The sequence below is a fragment of the Quercus robur genome, chromosome 8 (assembly GCF_932294415.1).
Source record: "Quercus robur chromosome 8, dhQueRobu3.1, whole genome shotgun sequence".
Taxonomy (NCBI): domain Eukaryota; kingdom Viridiplantae; phylum Streptophyta; class Magnoliopsida; order Fagales; family Fagaceae; genus Quercus; species Quercus robur.
In genome coordinates this window covers 25,550,688-25,562,268 of record NC_065541.1, presented here as the reverse complement: position 1 = coordinate 25,562,268, position 11,581 = coordinate 25,550,688, and the positions used below count along the sequence as shown (strand labels likewise).

The window sequence follows — 11,581 nt, the reverse complement described above, 5'->3', positions numbered from 1 at the left end:
TCTTTTTCCCCCTCCGCTGTACTTTGTATTTGATAGGTAATGGTTTCTTTTTTAGGTGATTTGAACAATTTGAGTGTTGATTTTCCATCAAAACCAAGAGCCAAAAATTGGCATTTTTAGGGCTGCATACGTGATACAAATAGCGTTTAAAAAAAAAAGCAGTTTTTTCATTACGTTGGGCAGAGGGTGAATTAGGTTGGGACTGACCTAGCAAACAAACTGTAACGCTAATTAAAAAAATAAAAGAGATGTACATGAATGATCAAAAGCTTCCCAGATTATCAAATGTCTGAAATTGCAACAAATTTTCAACCAACCATCATGTGCCATCTAAAATCTAAATTCCAAAATATGTAGTTCTTATAGCAAAACAATACCCTCTTGCTATTTGAGCTAGAACTCATGGGCCCCCTTTTCTTTCTTTATTGTTTTCTTAATTTTTGTTTTTATTCCCAGCATCATATTGTTAGGGTAGGAATTTCTTCAGAAGTATCAGTAGTATATTTGTTCAATTGCATATTTCTCATACAACCAAGGTTGTCAAAATCAGGATTCTACGTAAGATCATTAAAGGTAAGTGGGATCATAGATCGTAAAATCGGATCATGAATCGTAAGATTTTACACATTTTCAGATTTAAAGTAAAAAACACATTGATAATAACTTAGTATGTTGAATAATTACGTAAATTATACACTCATCCATAAAAAAACTAAGATTTGCATCATATGATGTAATTTATATGTCATACATCGCTAAGTCTATACTAACGAAACAAATATATTTAAGTTTTGACCCAATGTATCTAAAAAGTTTATTAAATGTTTAATTAACAATCAAATACCAAATATTTATCAAAACATATAAAAAATATTTTCCAAGTTCTAAGTTCCAAATTTGAAACCCAGAATAAGTTAGCAAATGGAAACTAGCTAACTACAATATGAATATTAAGGTGAAGTGAACAATTAATTATTCCCATTCTAAGGTTTTTATAACCATTATCCTAAATTACTAATCATCATCATCTATGTAGGCATTATATATTTGTATATTAGAGCTGTAAAAGACATCAAGATACAATTTTACACTCAACTATTCAAGTTATACCACTCAGCAACAATTAAAGAGCATGCTCAAAAAAATCAATCAATCAATATACAAATATAAGCATAACTGATAAAATTATATATAAAAAAATATTCTAGTAATATTAGAACACAAATTTGTATATTGATTAAACAAATTTAACAACGTTATAGCTTAAAAGCAGCAAAGCCAACATCAAATTCTTTATTTAGAAATGATGAAGCATTCCTTCATTTTGATTACAAGTGAACTAGAAACTAGAAAACATTTGCTTAGGTTAATATAATTTTATAAAAATAAAATATAATAAAAAGTCATACTATTACAACATGAAAAAATAAAAACCCTTTATGCTTTATCAAAACAAAAAATTTATCCCATAAAAAAAAAAAAAAAAACAAAAATTTATGTTTTTGGTAGGATTCCATACAATCCTATATGATCCCACACGATCCTACGTATGATCCTATTATTTTTATGATCCTAGTGCAATCCCAAACGTTTTGGTAAGGTGAAATTGTAAAATCGTGCGATCCCACGATTCAGATCGCGATTTTGACAACCATGCACGCAATCCCATCACGTTAATGAATAGGATACCTTATAGAGACTCAAAAACTGTACAAACCAACTAGCTGCAAACACAATCTTTGGTTTTATAGCATTTGATAGATTGAAGTTTAAAACTCATGAAAGTTTGGTTGTACTATTTGATTTGTCTTAATACATTATTTGGTTCCTTCAAAAATTCCAAGTAATTGTATTGGACTGAATGCAACATTTCATGGTTCATCAACCCTACAGATTTACTGGGATTTTTTTTTTTCTGGATGGCACATTCATCAATTAAAGGAGACAATTTCATTATGAATATAAAAACTCAACATCAATAATCAAATCCATTTAACACTAAGAAAAAAAAGATTTTTTATTTTATTTTATTTTAAATTTACTAGAGTAAGAGCAAACTGAATAAATTTTCATGTCAGACATGGTAGATGTGGCAAGGCTCCAAGGTCCAGACAATGCCACAGAGATCAGCCCTAATTTACAGAAAAACAACTCAAAGTCCAGATTTCAATGTTTCCAAAAAGCAGCCTCACGTTGAAGGGGGTGCCTACTGCCTAGCCAAAGCATCTTTCCATCTCAAGAGGGAACTAAAATTGGCCCAATATTTGTCCACTAGAGGAATATTAACAGAGTCAGGACTATATACCGTACAATGGCTCCAATCATGTGAAGAAAAGCCAGATCTATCGGATTAAAACAGGTTCTCTTAGCAATCCAGGATTCTTGTAGTGCTAAGTACTTGTAGCTTAGGTCACCAACCCATGTTTTAGTCTTGCAAATGCAAATCATGTTTCTGTGTACAGTTCTGTGATAATAATTGGTGAGGCAAAAATACTTTCAGAATTGGGGCTTTAGAAGATATTTCAATGGTATCCCCATTTTGGACAGAATAGCAAACATGAGAACCATCAATGTATATCATACCCTCTTTAGAGAACCATGTGGTCTCAATATACTGATCAGATTTGATTAATCCATGCACCAAACTAGAGGCTGCTCCAGGAGAAATTGGTTCTCTTACCATATACTGGAGATCCTGAGATAAGATGGGCATCGGAAATCCACCAGCTGAGAGCATTGCAGCAGTTGAACCAGAAGCTGTTGAAACTCTGAGACCACTTGATCGACAGTTTACCAAAGGGGAAAATGGCTGGTTCTCCCTCTTAATTCTGCAGATAGACATTTCTTTTTAATTATTTTGGGAGAGAGAGAAAGGAAAAAAGGTGTTTTTTTTTTTTCCTGTGCCCCGCCCCAAACCCCTCCCCCCCCACACAAAACAATGGTACCCTTACTTGAATGAGAACCGAGAGAGTGTTGCTGGACATGGATGTGCAATTAAGATATCATTAAGAGCATATGTTGACAGCAGTTGTGACTTTACATGTACTGATATCCTTGATAATTTGGAAGGAACCTTACGACCCTCAAGGATGTCATCAAGCACCTGAAAGAAAGTACTAACATGTATGTAACATAACCAGAAATTTGCCTGTTATCAAAAGATATTTGTGCTTTATGCTGAAAAACAATGCAGAATTTTTAAAATCAGAATCTACAATCTGAGGTCCAATTCTGCCGTGAATATATTGATGACTCCAGATATTCAAATCATAGGTATAAGATGCTTTTAAGTATTAACGGAAAAAAGGTAGAAATGTTGATTCTAACTAATGAAGCATATTTATATAAGTGTCTTATCTATGGAAGTGGCATATAGGCATGAGACCTCCTCCTATAAGAGCAATGTGCAAGGTGAGGTTGTGAGTTCAAGACCTAGTGAGCAAGTTATAATAATAATAATAATAATAATTATTATTTTTACAGTGCCTTAGTGTTCGTCTTTGTTCAGGAATATATGACTTGAACACCAGACATACCTATCTCTGTGGATGCCTTAAACACCATACTGCATGCCACTGCAGTTGAACACTAACCTCCTTTGAAGCAAATTAAACTAAAAATTTGAACATACATTAAAGTTTGTATTGAAGCTTCATTATTCCCTTTAAAGCTGCTTCCAATACACTCTAAAACAAGGGAGATGAAATACCAATTATATTTCGTCAAAGCAGTGAGCTTGTCTTACCTGTTGAAAGTTGTTGACTGTTGCTGCACAAAGATGGCCTGTGCTTCTATTAGCATCAAACTCGTTGCTAAACTGTTCCACCTATGCCGAAGAAAATATGTCAAATAAAATTTCCTCTGAGATCTCTGCCCCGGAAACTGTTATCTGTTTATTTGAGAATGACAAAAAGAACCCATGGAAACACATACTTGATATGAAGGTAGCTTAAGCAGAATCAAACTAACCTCTTCAATTTGTGTGGGATCAGAATTCACTCCGACAACTGGAACTGAATCATCCATGAAATGGCTGGCCTGCAAAAGAGTGCCATCACCACCAACTGTAATAACCAGGTCCACATTACAGATAGGCTGTGATAGATTGTTACGTAATATGGGTTCCCAATCAACTGGCTTTTGTTGCAGAATATTCTGACAAAATTTTATGGTATTCATGTGCTCCTTACGCCTGTTCTCCAAGTGATGTAACATCTGCAATGTCTTCAAAAGTAACTATATCACAATGCCGAAAGAAATTGACAAAAACACTAAAATATAAGGTGAGACAAAAGAGAACATAGCTAAACCAGAAAGTTCACAAAAATCAAGCATAACATTAATCTCCTAACCACAAGTTTCTCAATCAAGAGAATGGGTATCAAGCAAGTTTTGAAACTTGATTTGAATATACATTCTTGAAGCACTGAAAATGCACCCACCACAACAAAGAAAAAAAAAAATTGCTGGTGTGCAAGCCAATATATGTCAAAACTTTAAACTGTAGAAAGTTTGGAAATGGTCATCCTCATATCACATTTTCCATAATTTAAAAATTTTAATTATTGACATGAAAGGACTATTGTTCCAGAGGCCGATTAGCATTGTGGATTGGTTCATGGGGATAATGGTTCCTCTGACCATCCAAATAAATGAAGCCTTGAAACCAAAATAAAAATAAGTAAATTTCTATGTTAGAATGAAAAAGAATGATTTTGAAGAACAACATTTTCTTAGGGGCATCGATAAAGCATATAATATATTCAGAAATAGTGGTAGAGTGGGTCTAAGAGGGCAGTTGTGATATTACTGTCTTAAATTTAGAGCACTAAATTATTGGAAGCAAAGAGATTAATTGAGTTGTTAGAACCTATCCGTTAGGTGTTGCAAGCAAATCTGGAGTCTAAGTTTCACTCAACTAGCAGGCACACAGTTCTAACAAATGGCTTTTAGGAATCAGTTTTCAAACAAATAAATACACAATTCTGATCTAGAGACAGAAAACTAGATCAAAAGGGTTTTATTTATTTATTTTTAATTTTTATTTCTTTTTTTGATAAGTAACGCTAGGTCCTATTTTTTACTAGGTAAGTAAAACAAATTTTCAAATAAAGAAGTAAAACTCATATACACGGAGAGTATATCAGAGCTTCTCCGAAAGAATTACATTCTCAAATTTAAAAGATCTAAAAAATTAAGGAAAGACATGGACTATACACTGTCTAAAACAAGATCTAATGAACTCAATAAGGGAGACTAAATTTCATGCCAAGGATGCTCAACATCATCGAAATCATACTTTTACTCTCCAAATTGTCCACATGACTTAACTTTCCAATATTTTTACATTTATGCTGGCCAAACTTCCCTTGTCAACAAACGAATTGCTGAGTCACTTTTTTTGGCATTACCCATGTGACACCAAATAATGAGAACACAAATGACCAAACCTATCTTGGCACCGAACAATGAATATCAATAATTATGCTATTGTTTATTTCAATGATAAAATTTTCTAGCAAAATGTTTTCTTCGTTTTCCAGTGTTTGTTGCTATGGAAAATATTTCCTGAAGTTAACAGAAAATAACCAAAAGAGGCAGAGAATGTTGTTTGCTTTAGAGAAGCGGAAATCACTTTCGGCCATTCCCTTATGCTCTCACCCTCCATTCCTTTGCGCCACCACCACTGCTACCACACTAACTTCAACATTACCACCACCATTGCCCACATTCTCACACTGGCTTCACTGCAGCAATCACCAACACCACCCCCCCCCCCCCCCCCCCAAAAAAAAAAAAAAAAAAAAAAAACCATCTCCACTACCACCGTGCCTACAGGAAATATTAATGATTTTACATGCAAGCCAAATGATGGAAAATGACTTCGAGATCATTGCAAGGTTGTAACCAAACTAAAGAAAACAAGTCTTGTGATACCCAGATTGTTTTGATAGATTGGATAAGTGTGAAGTGTGTGGGCAACTAGGAATGTGCTAAGACTCACATGTGGTGATTAGTAGGTCGACTAGGCTACATAAGTGATTATGAGGCAGAATTACTTTGATCAAGAATTACTATGGTTCTGTGTGGGGAGGTTGTTGTACCGATGCAGTGAATGGGCCTTATGGGGTGAGCATGTGGAAATATATAATAAAGGGATGAAGAAGTGTGGTGTGGTGATATGCCTTTAAGAGAATCTTTTCCCAAGTTATTCTAGATAGCAAGAAATAAGGAAGGTCTTAGTCATAATTTACATGGAATTTCATAATGACTCGGTTTATTGGGCTTTGAATTTTATTAAAGTGGTGCAGGATTCTCTCAACCTTTTTGGAATTGCTCTACTCTATTTCAATGCGAAGTCAAGGGGAGGATACAATCTGTTGGACGCTGGCTAGTAAGAAATGTTTTGAGGTGAGCTCTTACTATAGAGCTCTAGCCCCTGGTGGACCTGTAAAGTTTCCATGGAAGAGCATTTGGAAAACCAAGGTTTCTTTGCCTTCTTTGTTTGGGCTGCATCTTTGGGGAGAATTTTAAGAGTGCATAATCAGAGGAGGAGAAATATTATTTGGTGAGTTTTTGTTGTAAGTGTAAGAAAGACGGGGAGACGGTCCCTCATTTGCTTTTGCTTGTTCTTTTGTTAGAGAATTATGGGATATGGTTTTTGGGCTATTTTTTAGAGTTCATTTGGTGATGCCTAAGGATTTTGCAGATTTACTAGCTTGTTGGAAAGGCCAAGTTGGAAGATGTAGAAACAACACAATTTCAAAGGCTATCCCTCATTGCTTGATGTAGTGCATATGGCGAGAAAGAAATGCTGGAAATTTTGAGTGTGAACGGTTTATCTTAGAACTGGAGTTGTAGAACACCATTGGAGTTGATGTTGGTGACAGGAGCATAACCTTTTGATAACTTATTAGATTTTATGGATCATTGTAATCTTGGAACTTAATGTGCTATTCATCTCGTATACTTAAGGATTTCTTTTCACATCAATAAAAAATTTATTAATTATAAAAAAATAAAGTGATAATTAGGAGCCCTAATTGTAGATTCCCAAGTCCTTTTGGAGCATAGTGTAGATGTAGCTAGCACTTTCTCGGGTCGGGAAAAATGGTATCAGAGCTAACCTAGTAACACTATGTAGCTTGAGGGCAGGTCCTAACAAGGACATCCGGGTTTTAAATGGGAGAGAGATTGTGATATTCCATATTGTTTGAATTGGATTAGAATATGTAAGTGTATGTGTTGCATGAGCGTATGTTGAATCTCACATCGGATGCATATTAGGTTGAATTGGGTTATATAAGCAATCACAAGGAGCCTTTTTTTTGATAGATAATAAGAGTTTTATTGATGAAAAAGAACAATGTGTTTACGATTGTAAACACACTGCCCTTGAAACAGATACAGTCAAATCATAAGGAAAGACTAATAGAGTTACGGAAATCAGACAAGGCACTACAATGCGTAAGCCCCCAAATACGAGACCACTCAAACAAAGTCCTAACAAGCAAGGTCTTCAACTTATCTATAGAACTCTCAACGTCCTCAAAAGTTCGGGTATTGCGTTCCTTCCATACTAACCACATAAGGCAAGCTGGTACCAAATTCCAAACCTTTGAAGAGTAAGTTCCCAACCAATTCCTCCAAGCAAAAAGAAGAGAAACAATAGTGTCCGGCATCACCCACTGAACCCCAAACATACTAAGGACCTCACTCCACAAAGCAGATGCAAACTTACAATGGATCAAAAGGTGATCCACAGTCTCCTCATCACACCTACATAAACAACACCAGTTGACAAGGGGCAAGGTCTTCTTAACTAGATTATCAATAGTAAGAATCCCACCCCTAGCAGCAGTCCATAAAAAGAAAGAGACCCTTTTAGGTACCTTTACACACCAAATGCTCTGCCAAGGGAAAGAAACAGAAGGGGCTTTCAATAAAGCAATATAAAAGGATCGCACATCAAAAACACCATTATGATTCAATTGCCATTATAAAAGGAGCCTTGTAACTTGACTAGTTCTTTTAAAGTATAGTGCAGATGTGGAGAAGGTATTTGGCATTAAATTATACCATGTCAGTGGTATCAAAATCCAATAAGTGTGAGACATGTCAGCAAAAAATAACTAACTCATTAACAATTGAAAGATGTGTTAATGGATAGTTATTTCTGCACACGTCTCTCGTTTATTGGATTTTGATATGGATGACATGGTATCATTTAATACAAAATACTTTTTTCGCAAATGTGACAAGTGTTTCCCAGGGTTGTGACTAGTGTTTCCTAGGGTTGTGACAAAGTCATTTCTTGACAAAAATATTTTCCACAGCAACAAACTAAGTGATAATATATTCCCTTACAAAGATTATCTTTCGTTGAAATCTTTCAGGACATTGCTGTCCAAATGCTGAAAGAACCCATCCAAGACACCTTTGAAATTGAACCCCATATAGGTCCTAATGCTTTTGCTACAAGTTCTATCACTGATAAACTACCACTAGTAACAAAAGCTTAATATGTTAGGAAAGTGTGAAGTTAATCTTTATTATTCTAACACCCACTCTCATGTGTGGCCCCAGACTCTCCTTTAATAAGTGGGGTGCAAAATGTGAAATTTTAACTTTTTAAATGAGAGGTAGAGTGGAGATAATGTTCAAACTAAAGAAAACCTGCTTTGATAGCATGATAAGCTACCACTAGTCCCAACAGTTTAAGCTATAAATTTAATCATTAAATCATTACTAACAGTATTAAAAAAATAAAAAGGTTTTTATCACAATTACAGTAGTTTGTTGCCAATGAGTTGTAGCTCAAATGGCACTTCCTTCTTCTGTAAAAATGGGTGGATTGTGAGGTTGTGGCTTGTGAGTTTAAAACCCATTAGGTGCATATATATATATATATATATATATGGTTTAGAAGAAAGAATGGCCATGTGGCCCTAGGTATGTCAGATATTCCTGCCTTGCAAACTTTACAAGTAATAGTGGCCAAAACAGAGAGCTGCAGCCTGCGGATAGTCTTTAAAGAAATAATCTCTCAAGCTCCATGGATATTTCCTAAAGAGACACAAGTCTATGGTGTAATTTGATAGCCAATATATTGAGAGGAATTTTCTTTTGTTTGGGGAGGGGTTCCAAAAAAAATGCTATGAACTTAGACAGCGATTATTATTATTATTTTTTGATAAGTTAGATTGTGATTATTATTATGGGATCATCTTTCATATTCTAAAATTTGTCTCCTTCGTCTCCTCCACTCTCTACTTTTTCTTTTTCTCTCTTCATAATTATGTGTACGTCTCTTTCACCTAATCCTCCTATCATCAACCTCCTGCATCCGCCTGTATCTAAAACTCTAAACATCATCTTTGACTGTGTCTTTATCTGAACTCTAAGCTCTAAACGCTTGAGATCATGTTTTTGTGTAAACAATGCTTTTGGTTGATTGACCTTCTTGGCTGTTCACTGGTTTGGTTGACTGCTTCTTTTCTTCTTCATTTTTTTTTTTTTTTTTTTTTTTTTTTTTTTGTGTTATTTTTGCACCACATGCTGATGACTTGAAAGTTAATGTTGGCAAAAGTGAGATTGTTCTAGTAGGTCAAGTAGGGGATCTTAATGCCTTGGCTTGTGTACTTTGATGTAGGGTGGGTAGCCTGCCTATGACTTATTTAGTTATGCCACTGGGGGCTCATTGTAAGAATTCATCGATACGGAATCCAATTATCGAAAAAATGGAGAAGAGGCTTACTATAAGTTGTTGTTTGATCCTCTCATTGATGTGTTTCCTTGGAAGTGTATTTGGTGTGCAAAGGTGCCTAAATGGGTGTTTTTTTTTTTTTTTTTTTTTTTTTTATGGATTGCTAGTGGTGGGATACTCACCATTGATAATCTAGTTAAATGAGGTTAGTCTCTGGTTAATAGGTGTTGCTTGTGTTGTTGTGATGGGGAATCTATGGCTCATCTTCTACTCCACTATAAGTTTTCTCACGCTTTATGGACTGAAGTTTTTGAGGAGTTTGGGATTCAGTGGGTGATGTCAAAAATGGTTAGTTCTCTTCTTTTGCTTGGAGAAATGAGGTCAGTCCCTGGTTAATAAGTGTTGCTTGTGTCATAGTGATGGAGAATCTATGAATCATCTTCTACTCTATTGTAAGTTCTCTCAAGCTTTATGGAGTGAAGTTTTTGAGGTGTTTGAGATTCATTGGGTAATGCCGAAAATAGTTAGTTCCCTTCTTTTGCTTGGAAAAATGAGGTCAGTCCCTGGTTAATAAGTGTTGCTTTTGTCATAGTGATGGAGAATTTGTGGATTATCTTCTACTCTATTGTAAGTTTTCTCACATTTTATGGAGTGGAGTTTTTGAGGTGTTTGGGATTCAATGGGTAATGTCGAAAACGTTTAGTTCTCTTCTTTTTTGCTAGGAGAAATTGTTTTGGAAAGCATCTGTCAACTATATGGAATATGGTCCTTGCATGTTTAACGTGGTTAGTTTGGAAGGAACGTAATACTGTACCTTTGAAGACAATGAGAGACCTTTAGACCTCTTAAAATCTCATCTCTTTGGTACTTTGTTTCAATGGACTCGTATTTGGGGTTTTACACAATGTATTTCAATTTCTAAATTCTTACAATCTATTAGCTTTAGTTCTTGAAATTTTTGTATTTGTTACTTCTTTAGAGTGTTTGTCATCATGAACATGATATTTAGTTATTTTAATAAAAGTCTTATTACCTATTTAGCAATTTTTTTTTTAAAATTTATAAAAATACATTTTTACCCTCTTAACAATATCATTAATTCTTTTGTGAGTATTGTTATAGTCATAAATTTTTCTACAAGATTTTTATAAACTATTATAGTAGCAAATTCTTATTGGTTCGTATTTTGGTCCACTACTTACATTATTTTTTACTTATCAATAACCGCTTATCACATCATTAATTTATAAAAAAAGTTTGTAGTTCTAGAGTTTTCCTCATTTTAAAGACAATATATATATATATATATATATATATATATAATCTAAAACAACAAAATATAGCAGCCCAAAAAAATTAGTCCAACAACAAAAATTACCAATAATAAAACTAAAAAAAATTAGTCCTAATGAACCAATTTTACCAAACAACTTGACCCTTTAATAAAATAATTTTGTTCTCAGCCAGCATCAAAGGCAAAAAACAGTTGGTTTTGAATAGAATGCTCTTAGAAACTAAACGAGGCATGGAGATTTAGCAGTGAAGTAAAAATAGCAAGTTTGACAATTTATCAAAGAACTTGAGTACTAAGGCAAATGCCGAAGCAATAGTTGGAAAAAGAAAATGAACAAAGCATCAGACAAAGACTGAAGTGAATAAAAAGGGATGACCTGAGGGTTGGTGATCTGAGAATGAGCGTTTGTTTGGCGCAAGTCGAAGGGTTTCAACAGCAACAACAGTCGCTTCTTCGGCATCACAAATCAAATGTTGCACAACGGTGAGAGTTGCTTTGAATACATACAAATACTAATACTAATACAATTACAAATACAAATACTATCCCTATCCCTGCCCTTTCTTTTTTTGTTTGGTTCT

The 11,581-nt window shown here is 34.5% G+C and overlaps 1 protein-coding gene across 2 annotated transcripts; it reads right to left on the bottom strand.

Annotated features, from left to right (window-relative positions):
• Positions 1-1,999: 1,999 nt before the first annotated feature.
• On the bottom strand, positions 2,000-11,580 carry LOC126695093 (NADH kinase). 2 transcript variants are annotated; one of them, XM_050391710.1, is made up of 5 exons: positions 11,377-11,580; positions 3,970-4,224; positions 3,746-3,826; positions 2,952-3,103; positions 2,000-2,828 (listed from the first exon to the last, which is right to left on the bottom strand). In XM_050391710.1, the coding sequence occupies exons 1-5, from the start codon at positions 11,458-11,460 to the stop codon at positions 2,426-2,428; spliced, it is 975 nt and encodes a 324-aa protein (XP_050247667.1). In that variant the 5' UTR covers positions 11,461-11,580; the 3' UTR covers positions 2,000-2,425. The 2 variants fall into 2 exon arrangements, with proteins under 2 accessions (XP_050247667.1, XP_050247668.1); XM_050391711.1 differs by having other exon boundaries at positions 3,970-4,215; positions 11,377-11,579.
• Between the last annotated feature and the right edge of the window lies 1 nt (position 11,581).

What these genes read in the sequence shown, in the direction of transcription:
- LOC126695093 (XM_050391710.1), bottom strand. Translation starts at nt 11,460, where the DNA reads ATGCCGAAGAAGCGACTGTTGTTGCTGTTGAAACCCTTCGACTTGCGC. An exon ending in CTCAGATCACCAACCCTCAG is followed by an intron (nt 4,225 to 11,376) that starts GTCATCCCTTTT and finishes TTACTTTTGAAG; the next exon opens with ACATTGCAGATGTTACATCA. An exon ending in ATCCCACACAAATTGAAGAG is followed by an intron (nt 3,827 to 3,969) that starts GTTAGTTTGATT and finishes TCTTCGGCATAG; the next exon opens with GTGGAACAGTTTAGCAACGA.